Raw genomic sequence first — 16,879 nt, forward strand, 5'->3', positions numbered from 1 at the left:
CAATCTACCACACCTCCGACTTTGGTGTCATCAGCAAACTTACTAATCCACCCAACTATACCCTCATCCAGATCATTAATAAAAATTACAAACAGCAGTGGCTCCAAAACAGATCCCTGAGGCACACCACTCGTAACCGAACTCCATTACGAATATTTACCATCAACCACCACCCTCTGTCTCCTATCTGCTAGCCAATTCCTGATCCAATTACCTAGATCACCCCCAATCCCATACATCTGCATTTTCTGCAGAAGCCTACCATGGTGAACCTTATCAAACGCCTTACTAAAATCCATATACACCACGTCAACTGCCTTACCCCTATCCACCTCTTTGGTCACTTTCTCAAAAAACTCGATAAGGTTAGTAAGGCACAACCTACCCACTACAAAACCATGCTGACTGTCTCTAATCAATTCATTACTCTCCAAATAACTATAAATCCTGTCTCTAATAATCCTTTCCAAAACCTTACCCACCACAGAAGTAAGACTCACCGGTCTATAATTCCCAGGGAAGTCTCTGCTCCCCTTCTTAAACAATGGGACAACATTTGCTGTCCTCCAATCTTCCGGTACTATACCAGAGACCAACGACGACCTGAAGATCAGAGCCAGAGGCTCCGCAATCACCTCTCTTGCCTCCCAGAGAATCCTAGGGTAAATCCCATCCGGACCAGGGGACTTATCTATTTTCAAACCCTCTAGAATATCCAGCACATCCCCCGTATCAACTGCAATACTATCTATTTTACACCCCTGCACCCCAGTGTCCTCCTCAGCTACATTCATGTCCCCTTGCGTGAACACCGAAGAGAAATATTGGTTCAACGCCTCTCCAATCTCCTCCGGTTCCACACACAACTTCCCTCTACTGTCTGTAACTGGCCCTAATCTTGCCCTAACCAACCTTCTGTTCTTGACATACCTGTAAAACGCCTTAGGGTTCTCCTTAATCCTATCAGCCAAAGTCATCTCAAGTCCTCTTTTAGCCCTTCTTAACTCATTCTTCAACTCCCTCCTAGCCAATCTAAAACTTTCTAATGCACTACCTGAGCCCTCAAGCCTCATCCGAACATAAGCCTCCGAACATGCCAGCGGTCACGGGCATTCGCCCTCTGAACTTTGGGTAAGCGTTCTCCAAGGCAGCCTTCATGACACAAACAGTGCAGAGTCGCTGAGCACAGACTGTTAGCCAAATTCCGCACACATGAGGACGGGATCTTGGTTTCATGTCACACTAGCTGTAACCCCCACAACTTGCCTGGACTTGCAAAATCCCACTAACTGTCTTGGCTGGAGATAATACACATCTCTTTAACCTGTGCTTAACGCTCTCTCCACTCACATTGCCTGTATCTGTAAGACATGATTACCTATAAAAACTCACATTCCAACCATTATTTTGTAAATTGAGTTTGTGTCTTTATATGCCTTGTTTGTGAACACAACTCCCACTTACCTGACAAAGGAGCAGCGCTCCGAAAGCTTGTGGCTTGTGCTACCAAATAAACCTGTTGAACTTTAACCTGGTGTTGTGAGACTTCTTACTGTGTTTACCCCAGTCCAATGCCGGCATTTCCACACAATTGTACACAGAGAAATATAAAGCTCTTGATCAGAGATCGCTCAATCTCTCAGCTTTCTTCAAAGTCTTCAGCAGTTGTCTTGTTTCACCATCGACTGCAAAATCCAGGCCATAACATTTTCCCACTAACCAGCAGCACAGTATCAACCAAGTGTTTTGAGGGTATAAATGTCGGAGATCAATGTGAATCAAAACTAACTCCCTGCTTTCATGTTCAAACAATTAAAGCACCAATGGGTGAAACAACTCAAATCTCTCCAGGTCCAGAGTTCAGGAATTCCTTTTACTGATGCGAGAAAGTGTTGACCAAAACTTTTACCAGCGAGGGAGAGGGATTGAAATATCTAACCATTCACATTATCAGCTCACTGATGCTACTGGAGTACATTAGCCCCATTAAACTAATACAAACAGCCTTACAAACTGTCAACTTCACCTCTTAATCAAAAGTCAAAGAACATAACTAAGTTTTCCTTTATTTCAGTCTTTTACACTTACAAAGAAGTTTTTACCATCAGTTGTTCGGGTCACAGGCTGGAAGAGTTAGTGAATTGCATTGTTTCACCAAGACACATTTATCACTGAAACTACTAGCTTTTCAAATATATTGCTAATTGCTGTTAACTCAACTCTCCCTCGCCTGTTAACTTGTGTTATGTTAAGGTACAGATCAGAAACACAGAGGTATGTTACGTAGCCCAACTAGACTCCAACAGTTCTTTTCTATTTTTGGCATTAGTGTGTTTTACTCTACGTATGGTTCGATTGACACATTAGGAAGCTTTTAGCAAAACAAACTTTGATTTTAACAATACAATTTAACTATAACAAATGAATTAGCTTACCTTTTACTAATTGAAATATTTAAATATGATAAAGTACAATTTCTAACTGCCAGTCTGTCTCTATTAGTTCCAATTCAAGCAATATTCCTTTTATAGACTTAGACTCCTCTTCAAAATCAGTTAGCAACTCACAGGCTTACGTGCTTGAATTTGGGCTGCCAGTCCTTGAGCCTCCAAAACACCTTTGGGGGCAGGGGGAGAGGAAGAGAGAGAGAGAGAGAGAGAGAGCTAGTTCTCCTAGAAGGTCCCAAACAGCACCCCCAGAAAGAGAGGGAGAATCCTCTTACTTCTTACAAAACCAGGCAGAAACTGACAAGAGAACTATGTGTTTTCCCTGCAAGACTAGCTCCTCGCAGGGAGCTTTGCTATTAACTGACCAGTTTAGAATCATCAAACACATTAAGGTCACAATGAGGAAAACAATAACACTCGGGGGATTTGCTTTTTCCAGTTCCATGTCATTTACATTCCTTTTCCACTCTTTTTTCTCCATTATTTTTCTTATCTCTCACTTGCCAAGGCCATTCACTGCTCAAGTGTACAGGCTCACAGATGCCAGGCAGCCATGTGCCACTAAGTTACCCAGACGGACAATTTTCATGTAGAAGCTAAAAAAACTCCAACAAAAACAGAAAAATGTTGGAAAATCTCAGCTAGTCTGACAGCATCTGTGGAGAACAGAACCAACGCTGAGTCTGGATGATCCTTCATCAGAGCTGAGGATAATAGAAAACAGGATGAGATTTATACTATTGTTGCAAGGAGGAGGGTGTGGGAGCTGGGTAGAGAGCCAGTGGTTGGAGGAGACGGGAGAGATTGACAAAGATGTAATGGATTAGAAGACAAAGGGAATGTAAATGGTGGTGATGGCTAAGAAGGGTGCTGATAACAGCCCATTCAGAGATCAGAATGTGTAAATGGCAGTACAAAGTTAAGCAGAGTATCAAAGAACAACTAGAAACATATAACAGATGGCCCTAGTGGGATGTAGGGAGGGGGAGATGGTACTAAGGGAAAAAAGATGGAAAGCAACATTTTAAAAATGAAAAAAGAAACAATGGACGAAATGGAAGGAAACGGTATGAAAGTGGAGGAGAGTGTTCACAGTCTGAAACTGTTGAACTCGATGTTAAGTCCTGTAAAGGCTGTAAAGTACCTATTTGGAGAATCAGGTGCTGTTCCTCTGGTTTGTGTCGAGTTTCACTGGAACATTGCAACAGGTCAAGGATGAACATATGGACGCAAGAACACGATGGTGTACTGAAATGGCAAGTGACAAGGAAGTCGGGGTCCTGCTTGTGGATGGACTGGAGGTGTTCTGCAAAGCAGTCACCTTGTCTGTGTTTGGTTTCTCCAATGTAGAATAGGCTGCATTGGGAGTAGTGAATGCAATAGACCAGATTAAAGGAGGTACACTTGAAGCACTGCTTCACCTGAAACAAATATCTGGGCCCTTGGATGGTGAACAGAAAGGAGGTAAAGGGGCAGGTGTTGCGCCTTCTGCGATTGCATGGGAAGATGCCATGAGACAGGGGTGAGGTGTTCCTTCCAGGACAGCCTGCTCCACTCCTCCATCACACCCAACACTCCATTCCCTGCCCACTGCACCTTCTCATCCAATCACAGAAAGTGCAATGCCTGCTCTTTTACCTCCTCCCCACTCACCATCTCAGTGCCCAAACACTTGTTTCAGGTGAGACAGTGCTTCAAGTGCACCTCCTTTAATCTGGTCTATTACACCGCTGCTCCCAATGCGGTCTACTCTGCATCAGAGAAATCAAATGCAGACTGGGTTACTGCTTTGCACTTCTGTCTGTAAACAGGATCCAAACCTTCCTGTCGGTTGCCATTTCACCACACCTCCCTGCTCTCCTGTACAGATGTCCAAACTTGGCCTGTTGCAATGTTCCAGTGAAGCCCAAACTGGAGGGACAGTATCTCATCTTCTGATTAGGCACATTACAGGATTCCGGACTGAACCTTGGAGTTCAACAACTTCAGGCCATGAACTCTTTACTTTTGCCCCATTTCTATCAATTTTTTTTAAATTTTCACTTCTTCCATTGTTTCATTTTCAATTTTTAATTTGTTTTCCATCTCTTTTCCCATACCATCATCTCCCCTCCTCCTACTCACTAGGGCCATCTGTTACCTGTTTCAGGTTGTCCTTTGACACACTGCTTATCTGCCCATAACACATTCTTATCTCTTAACTGACTGCTAATAGCACCCTTCCTAGCCATGATCACCACTATTTACATTCTCTTTGTCTTTTTGTCTCTGGTATCCTTGTCAATCTCTCCTGTCTCAACCAATCACTAGCTTTCTATCCAGCCCTCACAGCTTTCCAACTTCTCATCGCAACAGTATTAATCTCATCCTATTTTCCAGTAAAGAATGACTTCCCACCTCAATGGTGCACCCAGACATGGCCCTACACAACGTTTGCACACCTGCATTTCGAGCAGAGGAGAATAGAAAATGATCAGGAACAGGGGAATCAAAAGGATTTCCTCTCAATTCTAGCTCCACTAGTGCTATCCCACTTGAAATTAGTGAATGCCGCGCAGAGAAGTGACTAAACTGAACTGATCTAGTTTGTATGGATCAGCTACACACCATTTCAAATAAATTCAAAATAAATTGCAAGTTATTTCTAATGAGAGACATTAAAAGGGTTAACTAGGTTTCATTTTCAACCTTCTTTTCATTACCTTCTGTTTATACTTAACATTAAGTATAAATTTAGAGAGGAGAAAATCACTTGAAAAGACATATCCAACCACTGGAGGTGATCAGGCAAGTTGCAGGAAACATATCACTTGGTTTCCCATTGCATTCTACACTAGGATACGTGTAAGAATAAAAGTACTTTGAGTCAAGTGTATACTTAAAAGAAACTGATCCACGCTTTTTTTTATACGATTACCCATTTGTTCCCTTCACCTTCTGCTCTCCATTTTGCTCACTTTGTTTTGTTTCTTTTCCATTCTCATCTGACTGCACCCATTTCATCTCTAGATATTGCTTCTCCTTCCAGCCCCATACTAATCCTTCAGGATGCATCAGTGGCATGCTTTCACTGGATCTCAGTCAGGGAGGCAGCTTTCACATTACACGAATGACACTGGGGCTCTGATTCTTCACTGCCACCTCTCAGCTTCTCTGCTACCAGATTTTCTGTCCAAAACTCAATCACAAATGAGCCATACTCTCCTCCAGCCAAACACTGGGAGGACTGAATCATCTTCGGCTCCAGCACAAATTCCCTGGTCTTGCCACTGACTCCATCCCCTTCTAATTCAATGTCTTAGTGTGAACCAGACAGTTCAGAACTTTGGCATCTTGTGGTCTCCCAGTTAAACTTCTGACCCTACATAATTTCTAACATAATAACTAACTACTTCCACCTCTCCTCTATTGCCCACCCCTACCTCTGCTTTAGTCCAACTACAGCTGAAACAATACTTCAAGCTCTTGCCAGTCCAGACAATTAACATGAAGTTCGCCTGGCTGATGTGCCATTTTTCATGCTCTAAAATTTCAATTTTATGGGTAGCTAATGAAAGAGGTCTTACCGATCTATTGCAATGACTCCAAGGGTCATCATGCTGGCTGAGCTGATAAGCATGTACAGCAGGGCTGTGAAGTTACACCAAACCACCCCAAAGATCCATTCACGCTTGATGGAGCTTGCAATAACGAAAGGGAGCACCAGAACAGATAGAAGAAAATTGGAAAGAGTCAGACTGAAGACAAACTTGTTGCTGGGAGTCAGGAGGTAGGATTTCTTGTAAAGAGTGACAACAATCACCAGGTTTCCCAGGCAGATCAACACAGCAATGACAATGATGGCGACTGATTCTGCAATGATGACTCCACCGTCATCCTGTGACGTGTTGTTTCCCGCACTTCCATTGGCACTGAAGTTAGAGTTCATTGTGAAGCCGTGGAATAGCGAGACGATGGCATGCTTGAATGCTGAACCAGAAACAGAAAAGACAAATTCATTGTAAGGAACATCATAAATGCTGCTTTACAGGATCTGTTTCAATTAAAAATAGGTACTATCATATTGCAAACAATGAAATAAATGACAAAATCTTCCAGCTTCTGCAGAGGTCTTTTGGAGGGAAGACGGAGAACAATTTTTGAAACTTGTTCATCAGGTCAGATGTCTGACACATTCCTGCCTCCATGCACTGTTTTCCAGTGACAGGTTTACCCGATAGTGACAGATAGCTAATTAGGATCAATTAAGGACCAACTTAGGCCAAGATGCAGACACTGCTAAGATTTTCAGTGTATAGGACTACTCCACCCCACTTTCCCCTGACCCCACTCCAGAGTCAGGAGGTCTGCCGCATTCTTGACCTTGCCATCTCATGCGGTCTTGCCAGTTCCACCATATCAGTCCATCAGACCATTTTATATTCCTTGTACCACTCTCCACTCACATCCCCTTTCCATATCCCAACCTTATTTCCTGGAAATATATCCACAAGTCAGTTGCAACTGCACTTTCAAACTTCAAAATGCCTAGTCTTTTCCAACCTTAATTCACCAGAACATTTCTTCAGTTACTCATTTGCTCAACTGCACCTTCACCTCCACATCTGTAGTTATTGTCCCCTTTGAAACATTAGTCTCTTTCACCTGAATCATTCCCTCAGGCATGGCCCTCAACTCTGCCCTCTAAAATAAGGCAGGTTAACAGGTTTAGCCATCCATTGTTAGTGCTGGTTGCCATACATGAGGAAGCTGAAGAATCTAAGGGGAACATTGAAGGTAAAATAATTAGTTTGCACTTCTACTGGAATCAGCTCAAAGCATGGCATGCTGCCATAAAGATAGTAATTAAGAGCAGAGCATTGGTTTGACAGTTCATTTGTTTAATTTGTCTATGCACGTTTACAGACAGAAGCAGGCAGTTCAGTTTGGGTTCATGAGGAAAGATTTTCTTTTCTGTGCAGTTTGGATCCTGTTGACAGGCCTCCCAACTGGTCAAGGCATCAAGCCCCAAAACTGGCAGAGAATGACTTACTACCCAGTTTCTGCCATCACACTGGCTGCTGCAAAGAGCAGTTGGAAGATTTGCTTGAGCTTGCAGCTACTGGAAGAAATCTAGAGGTCCACGCAGAGCCTTGCAGCAGAAAGCAGTCAGCTTGAATAGTTTATTTTGTAAAGAGTTGCACAGGAGCTGTGGGAGCAGACTGGGAAAAAACAGTCTACATACGTTCAAAGCCAGGACAAGGAGCTGAACAGGCCAGTCATGAAGTCTTTAACGAAAACTGAAGGATCCCTTAGCCAAAAACAATCAGAAGGATCCCCACATTTAAAGTTTATTTATTAGTCACAAGTGGGCTTACATTCACACTGCAATGAAGCTGCTGTGAAAATCCCCTAGTCGCTACACTCCGGTGGCTGTACACTGAGGGAGAATTTAGCATGGCCAATCCACCTGATCTGCACCTCTTTGGATTGTGGGAGGAAATTGGACCACCCAGAGGAAACTCACACAGACATGAGGAGAACATGCAAACTCCACACAGTGACCCAATCTGGGAACTGAAGCTGGGTCCTGGAGATATGAGGCAGCAATGCTAACTACTGTACTACCATGCCGCCATACATTGCATCTTGGGATAAGTAAACTCCAGAGGTTTTGGGGCATAACTTTTGGGTTGATCCCAGGTGACTAAGCCTTCAAGATTTTATAAGATAAAGGAATTCCTGCAGGGAAGTAAAAAGTAGAACTGAGTCTTTGTAAGCTATTGATTTATTGAATTTCTCTTGGTATATAAAGTTTGTTTTTGTTTAAAAAAGATATCTTGTGATGTATTCTGTTGGTTAATTGCTGGGTGGTTGACTTTTTCTTTAAAGGTTAACGGTCCCTAACAGGATCATAACATCTATTCCTTGGTGACACTGTCCATAAACAGAGTAGTTTCCCACATGTACACTACACACAGCTCACCACCACCTCTCCCGACCTGTTACTAAATTGTCAGACTGCTAGTCCGACATCTGGTATTGGATGAGCAGAAATTTCTTTCAAATAAATATTGGGAACGTCAAAGTTGTTTTTTTGGACCCACTGCAAACTCCATCCCCCTCCTTGGCAATAGTCTGAGTTTAAGCCAATCTGTTCAGAAACTTAGTGTCAAGTTTGACTCCAAGATGAGCTTTGGATTTCATATTCACATCATCACCAGATCTCATTTCTGCTCCTGAACATATCTGACTTTGCCTAACTCATTTGCTGCTGAAATGCTCATCCATGCCTTCATTATCTAAAATTTGACTGTCCCAAACTCCTCCCACATTTTAAAAACCAAAGGTCAATGAAGACTCTGCTGCCTTTTTCCTTAATCACACCAGTCCCATTCACCTCTTACCCTGTGCCCGCTGATCTACATGCCTCCTGGTTAAGCAAGGCCTAAATTTTAAAATTCTCATGCCTATTTTCAAAGATCTCTCCTCCTGTGATTACCACCAGCCTCACAATCCTCCAAAATATTCTTGTTTCATCTAATTCTGTGCTTTTGAACGCATCTGGTACCATATCTGATTGTGTCTTAAGTTTCCTAGGCCCTAAACTCAGGTTTCCCCTCCCTAAACAATTCCACTTCTCTTCTCCAGTAAGACCACCCTACTGGCTCTGACCAAATTTTCAACATCACTTGATGTGGATATATGGCAAGTGTTGCTTTATTAACAATTGTGTGAAACATCGCAAGATGAAGATGAAGAATCTTCCTTGGAACGTAGAATGAGGTGTATAAAATCATGAGGGACAGATGAAGCACAAGGAAGGGGAATTGAAAACTAGAGGACATAGGTTTAAGCTGAGCAGGGAAAGATTTAAAAAGAACCTGAGGGGTAACTTCTTCATGCAGAGGGTGATACATCTATGGAATGAGCTGCCAGAGAAAGTGGTTGAGGCAGGTACAATAGCATTTGGATAAGACCATGAATGGGAAAGGATTAGAGAGATATGGGCCAAACACGGCCAATTGAGACTAACTGGGAATGGGCCATAATCGCATGGACCAGTTGGGTCAAAAGGCCTGTTTTGCTCTATGCCTCTATGATTTATTACTTTATTGAGATGCAATATAAGTTGTCATCCTAATCTCTCCTTCTTTGGTTAGGTGTCAATGTTTATCTGACAATATTCTTGTGTAGCATCTCAGGATGGTTCACTAGATTAAGGAAGCTATAGAAATACAAGTGTCAAAATTTTTTTCAGCACCTTTAATACTTTTCTGTGAAAGTCAAAGATTTTAGGCAGGGTATTTCCTTTTACAACATACAACAGATCAGTCACACTCTATATAATCGGACTGTAACGTATTAACAGTTCTTCACATCTATTCTGGTACATGCTGCATCAACTTTCCAGCTAAATGAGAGAGAAAAACTATTTGCCCACTGACACCAGTTCCAAGAGTGATTTATATCATTCAGACAGGGTTAGAGAGAGGGGGGGAACGAGGCAAAGATAGAAAATGTTGAACTTTAGTTTGTTGTTCTAAAGTAAAGAGAGAAAACTGGCATAATTAAGTGGTCAATCCTATTTATTATGTACACGATTAATCACAATTCTGGTATTTTAAAACAATATTTGGTTTCTAATACTAAGTGCATTCCATTCATATAAGACTAGCTGGAGTACAGCTCAGGCAATGATACCGACCGGCTCTATCCACCAGCTCCCGGGCCTTGTTCCTTCTGACTGTGGGATATCCAGCCGGCCAGCCCCGTCAGCTTCTCTACAATAACTAAACAAACATTTGTTTTTGGCCACGGCTTGCCGGAAGCAAAGGAGACACAATGCATCGTTCTTGCTTTGCGGCAGCAGAGCTCTATCCCTCCGCTCTCTGCTGTCCTATCGGAGCCATCCTCACCGCAGCCCAGTTCATTCAGCAGTTAGAACATGTCTCAATCCACTCTGCGGCTCCCAGCACACACACACACACTGACCGGCTCACAAAGCGCCCTGCATGGTTCTCAACTCAATTATCCTGAAAAATATACTCCTTACAAAGAGGTCTGAAGAAACAGAGAGGAAGAAGCATCAAGACAGTTTCACTTTCCAGTCTTTAAGCCACATACCTCGCGATTGAATCCAAACCACCAAACTCCCCTTTGTCTCAACTCAAACTTCGCTGCTTTCACTTTTTCCTTTCCATCCCTCGCTGAGTAAAACTTCCACTAATGTCACGTCTCACCTTCTGCGCAGAGTCTATTCCTTCACATGATCCCAAATTTCTCCAAGTCTTTTTAAAAAGGTTTTGGGGTTTTTTTTCTCCCTTTTGTTCTCCTCTTTTCCCAAACAGCCTGAATGGAGGAGAGCAGCAGCAGCAGTAGACTGTGTGTGTGTGTGTGTGCAATGGCGCCGGGCTGTTAGAGACTCTCCCTCCTCACTCCGTGGGTGGTCTGCCTCTCCAACACAATCCATACACACTGAAGGCAGGAAAACTGCAAACACACAACTAGCAAACTTCTCACTTCTGCCCAACAACCGACCCTAAGCAATTGACCTACCTGCTTTCTCTAAATATCAACTCAATGCACGTTTCAAACCAGTATATATTTTTAAAAGAATATTTGTTAATTATCCGAACTCCCCACCACCCTTCTACACTTTTTTTTCATACTGGGAGAAGTGAAATACATTTGAAAAGCTAATAAAGGTGGGTCTGACCCACTGTCATTTCACTTGACTGCTCTTGTCCACTTTGTTAACAAACAGTCCACACTCATCCAAGTGAGATCGAACATTCCCACAAGTTTCCACTCCCCCTTCCCGTGCTCACAGGCACACCAATCACAACATGCAACCTGGACCGTCTATATTTCTGTAGAGCCTGGTGGCCCTTGTCCCCCCGTCGAACAAGACCAAACGCCTTCTTCACCCTCACCCCATTAACGACCTTCAGCTTTTAATGGTTGTTCCACTGCTGCTATTTGCTGCATTGCATAGTGAAATTCTGAACCGGTTTAAAGGGTGCAGAGAATACATACGGGACAGTGGATGGTTGGCAGCAATTAAAACCAAGATTTCTGCTGTTATCTTCAATAAGGATGTCCAGTTTTCTGAATCTGGAGGCCTGGATAATTTGAGGTAAAACCAACAGGAAGGTTGCATATTTTTCTTCAGTTGTGCAGGATTTTTAGACACAAAAAGTCCGGATGCACATATAGAAAGGAGAAAGTTTATTATATTTAAGAAATATCTTCAAAAGTCATGCAAAATCTGAAAGCAGCAACTCTTTGCGTACAAAAGTGAGACTCCAGAGTTAAGCATCCATACCCACAAAAGATGATGCTTAACCAAAGCTTCAGTCACGGTCTGTATGGAGTTTGCACATTCTCCTCATGCCTGCATGGGTTTCCTCCCACAGTCCAAAGATGTGTGGGTTAGGTGGATCGGCCATGCTATATTACCCATAGTGTCCCAGGATGTGTAGGTTAGAGGGATTAACAAGGCAAATGTGTGGGGTTGCGGGAATAAGGCCTGGGGTGGGATTGTTGTCAGTGCTGACTCAATGGGCTGAATGGCCTCCTCCTGTATGGCACTGTATGATTTCTATAATTCTATTGCTATCATTCTACAATTCTGTAACATTCTGGCTGGTTCCGGCCCAAACTTTTTAGGGCAAAAGTGGTGTAAGCTACTGGAATTTGTGTATCAGATTTGTTCAATCGTAGGATATGGATCACTGACAAGGACAGTATTTATTGTTCATTCCTAATGACTTTAAGAAGGTGCTGATGCCTTCTTGAATTCAACTGAACAGCTTGTCAAGCCATTTCAGAGGACAGCTAAGAGTCAACAACATTATCATGGATCTGGAGTCACTCATAAGCCAGAATATGGCACAGTGGTTAGCACTGCTGTCTCACAGCGCCAGAGACCCAAGTTCAATTTCGGCCTCAGGTGACTGTCTGTGTAGAGTTTGTACTTCCTCCCCGTCTGCAGGGTTCCTCCTACAGTCCAAAGTTTTGCAGGTTAGGTGGCTTTTCCATGCTAAATTGTCCCTTAGTGTCCCAAGGTTAGGGGGATTAGTGGGGTAAATACATAACTGTTACGGGGATAGAGCCTGGCTAAGATGCTCTGTCAGAAAGTTGGTGCAGACTCAATGGACTGAATGGCATCCTTCTGCAGTGTAGGGATTCTACGAGAATAGCTAAGTAAGGCAGATTTCCTTCCCCAAATGAATAAGGAATGGGAATCTCAGCCCTTTGCACACTAGAGGGTATTAAATAGTGATGCTATGTTTTTTTAAATTCTAGTTTGATTTAATCAAATTTAAATCCCCCAGCTACCATGGTGGGATTTAATTTCATGTCTCTGGAAATTGGTCATTACTAGTCCATGAACATAATCACTATGCTACTGTAACCTTGTTCTAACAAACATATGTACATATTGTCCAACATACCTGTTCTAATGCATAGCCTAAAATCTGGTAGAAGTGGTTGTTGGCAGAAGGTCCATATTCCCCGATGTGCTGCAAGTCTGCAACTGACAGCATTAGAAAGGCAAAAGCTGCTATTAAGAAATGCTACATTTACACTTGCAGGAGATTTGCAACTCAACTCAAACCTGTTGAAGAGTAGGTCAAGTTATCAGCATGATTTCTCCAGCTAGCAAATTGTTTTGTTTACAAGTCATTGAATGCCTGAATACTCTATCCAAAATACCTGTTTTCAATGAAGCAATTAGTGAAGCATTCTTTTCTCAATGCTTTTTGGTGTAAGGAATCTGAAAGTTGCATTTGTGGTGGAGGAATTTAGGACAAAGGAATATAAGCTGAAAATCAGACCCAAGCCATTCAGACAGAAGTTGGAAAACAAATGTTCTTGAAAGGGTGATAGAAACAGGGAACTTTCTCCGACAGAATCCAATAGAAGCTAGCTCAGTTAATAATTTAAATCTGAGCAGGTGAGATTTTTTGTAATCCAAGGTATAAAGGAACATGAAGCCAAAATGGGTGCAAGGTGTTAGGCAGTAGAAGCCATAATCTCAATAAATGCAGTTGACTACATTTTCTCACGCCCTGCTTCCTGTAAGGATGCCATTCTATTCTCCCAGTTTTCCCACCACCATTGCTTCTGATCTGATGATGTAACTTTCCACACCAGTGCCTCTGATATGTGTTTTTCTTTCCCTCTATCAAGTTTGACTATGCCTTGATCACGGTCATTCTATTTCCCACATTTCTGCACTGAACCCATCCCCCTACTCCCAGAATGATGATCATGTTCCCTTTGTCCTCACTTACAATCCGCCAGCCTCCATAATCAATCGATTATCTTCTGCCATTTCTGTCATCTTTAACACGATGCTACCATAAACACATCTTTCCCTCTTTTTCATTCATTTGTGGGACATGGGCATCGCTGGCTGACCAGCATTCATTGCCCAAGTCTAGTTACCCTTGAGAAAGTGGTGGTGAGCTGCCTTCTTGAATCACTGCAGTTCATGGGCTGTGGGTTGACCCCACAATGCCATTAGGGAGGAAATTCCTGGATTTGACCCAGCGACTACAAAGGAACAGCGATATGTTTCCAAGTCAGGCTGGTGAGTGGCTTGCAGGGGAACTTGCAGGTGGTGGCTTTCCCATGTACCTGCTGCCTTTGTCCTTTGAGATGGAAGTGGTCATGAGTTTGGAAGGTCTAAGGATCTTTGGTGAATTGCTTAAGTGCATCTTGTAGATGGTACACACTGCTACTATTGAGCATCGGTGGTGGAGAGAATGGATCTTTATAGATGTGATGCAAGCTGCTTTGTCCTCTTTCAACATTCAAAGAGGTCATTCTCTCCATGACACTGTAATCCATTATCCCCAGTAATAACTCCCTTCCAACAGCACCTTTCCATGTGAGCACAGGAGATACAACATCTGCCCTTTTACCTCCTCTCTCCTCACTTACCAAAGCTTCAAATGCTCCATTCAGGAGAATCAGTGAGTTGCTTGTACTTCTTTGAATTTAGTATACAGTATTCATGGCCTTCAATGTGGTCTCCTCTACATAGGGGAGACCAAACGCAGTCTGAGTGTCTGTTTTGTGAAACACCTCTATTCAGTCGCCACCTTACATTCACACCGACCTTGTCCTCCTGCAGTGCTCCAGTGAATCTCAATGTTACCTCAAAGAGCAGCACTTCATCTTTCAAGGCAAGGCACTTTACAACCTTCTGAACTGAGTGATTCACCAATTTTAGATTGCAACCTCAGATCATTTTGTTTTCTTTTTCTTTGCAGGTTTTGGTTTTAATGTCTTCTTCTTATTTTTGTGTTTGGAAAGCAGCTATACATTATTCTTCCACTCACACAGCCTGCAGATGCATTTTTAATTTGTTGACCTCTTCCAATACTCCATCTAGCCCTGCTGCACCAGCTTATTTGTCAATTAATCTCTCATCTTCCTCCTTATGAGAGACCTTGCTGTTTGATCATTCCTCTCCCCCACTTTCACTTACTCCCTTCACTTGCTTAAAATGCAATATATTTCTAACGTTCACAATTTGTGATGGAAGATGGCAACCTGAAATGTTAACTATGGTTCTCTTTCTACAGACACTGACAGACCTGATGAATATTTCCCAGCATTTACTGGTTTTATTTAAGAGTGGTTCCTGTTAGATTGTGAAAACCAGCCATGAGTTTGCACACAGCAACATCACGCAACAGGAAACAAGATGGGTCACCACACGTACCCGAGTTCTAGTTCACTTTCCAATATCAGTAGTCATCTCTTATTGGCCACTGGCATCTCATGTGAATGACACCCCTGACTCAGACCCATGAGCGCGAGCTCCTAGCACCAGCCAGAAGTTTGATGAGTCACCTAAGCTGTGCTCAGAACAGTAAGCAGCTGCAAGGACAGCATAAACAGTAGGGGTAAGAGTGGATCATTCAACCTCTTGAATCTGCTCCACCATTCAATGTGACCGTGGCTGATTTTTCTGTCTCAAGTCTACTTTCCTACCAGCTCCCCATTTCACTTAATTTCCTGAAACATCAAAAATCTATCTCAATCTTGAATAACCAACGTCCATAACCCTCTGCAGCAGACAATTCCAAAGATTCACAAACCTCCCGAGTTCCTCCTTAGCTTTAAATGGCTGATCCATCATCTGAATGTTTTACATTTCCCCAGCCGTGGGAAACAACTTCTAACTGTCTACCGTCAAGTCTCTTCAGAATTGTGCATACTTCAATAAGGTCATCTCTCATTTTACAGAGCATTTTACAAAACTAACCTAGGAACTTTTGAGGTACTGCCTCTCGGACATTTAATACACTTGACAATTAATTTCAGACCACTTATTCCACACAATCATGTTGACCTGTCAAATAAAAGCAAAATATTGCAGATGCTGGCATCTGAAATAAAAACAGAAAATGCTGGAAAGTCACTGACAGCATCTGTGGAGACAGAACAGGGCTAATGTTTTGACAGTAAAAAGTCTGACAACACCAGGTTTAAGTCCAACCGATTTATTTGATAGTAAATTCGCTGGCTTACTATCAAAGTTTACTAGTTTACTCTCAAATAAATCGGTTGGACTTAAACCTGGTGTTGTCAGACTTTTTACTGTGTTTACCCCAGTCCAACGCCGGCGTATCCACATCATGACTAATGTTTTGAGTCAGGATGACTCTTCGTCAGAGCTAAGGGCAAAGAACATCAGAAGAGATTTATACTATGAAGGTTTGGGGGGGGTGGGAGGGGGGCGAAGCTGTAAATGGACAAAGGAAATGTAAATGAGGGTACAGAAGGCTGAGAAAGATGCTAAAAGTGTCCATTAAGTGATCAGAATGTGTTAATGGCTGAACAGAGGTACAGATGTTAAGGAACAGCCTGAGAAATGTGGCAGCACCCTGGGGCGGAGAGGGTTTTATGGACAAGATGGAGAGCAAAAATGGAGTAATGAAAATGGAAGCGAGAATTAAGGGTGATCGAAATGGATGAATGAGATGAAAAGAAATGAAATAAAATAAATGGGAATGCGGTGAAGGTGAACATTGACCTATTACTCTGTTTACCAGGTTTAAACCATGTGACAGGAGTGCAAATAACTGGCTGGGAAATTCAATTATTACTGAATTTGAGAGGGGTTTCCTCTCCTCCAACATTAGCAGCCCAGCTTTGCATTGGTGTGCTGAATGAGCATCTCTCAAAATATATATCTCATTCTTATTAGTACAGGGCACCACTGATATTGTAACCTGTTTCACTCAATTTAATTATTAACTATGTGCAGAATTGGATTTTTCAGAACACTATGTTCTTGTGAAATGCTGATTTGGTAAACCTACGACAGTCCCTGCCATAGTCGACAGGATATAGACTCCAAGCTGGGAAAAGGGATAGCTCTCAATTGGCCAGACTGTATGGCATTCTCCATTGCTGTAGTTTTGCTA

At 42.6% G+C, this 16,879-nt stretch overlaps 1 protein-coding gene across 3 annotated transcripts in view; it reads right to left on the reverse strand.

Moving 5' to 3' along the window:
- gpr161b (G protein-coupled receptor 161b) overlaps positions 1-10,769 on the reverse strand; it is a 29,965-nt gene extending 19,196 nt beyond the window's left edge. The window contains exons 1-2 of one of the 3 annotated variants that reach the window (XM_080203818.1): positions 10,670-10,769; positions 6,014-6,416 (exon numbers count right to left, since the gene is read on the reverse strand). In XM_080203818.1, coding sequence (XP_080059944.1) covers positions 6,014-6,375 — 362 coding nt within the window. In that variant the 5' untranslated portion in view covers positions 6,376-6,416; positions 10,670-10,769. Of the gene's footprint in view, positions 1-6,013; positions 6,417-10,134; positions 10,289-10,553 lie in introns of those variants that run through there. The other 2 variants (XM_080203815.1, XM_080203816.1) reach the window with 2 other exon arrangements.
- Positions 10,770-16,879: the final 6,110 nt, after the last annotated feature.

This window comes from Carcharhinus amblyrhynchos, chromosome 15, assembly GCF_965287045.1.
Source record: "Carcharhinus amblyrhynchos chromosome 15, sCarAmb.v2.hapA, whole genome shotgun sequence".
In the NCBI taxonomy this organism is placed as follows: Eukaryota; Metazoa; Chordata; class Chondrichthyes; order Carcharhiniformes; family Carcharhinidae; genus Carcharhinus; species Carcharhinus amblyrhynchos.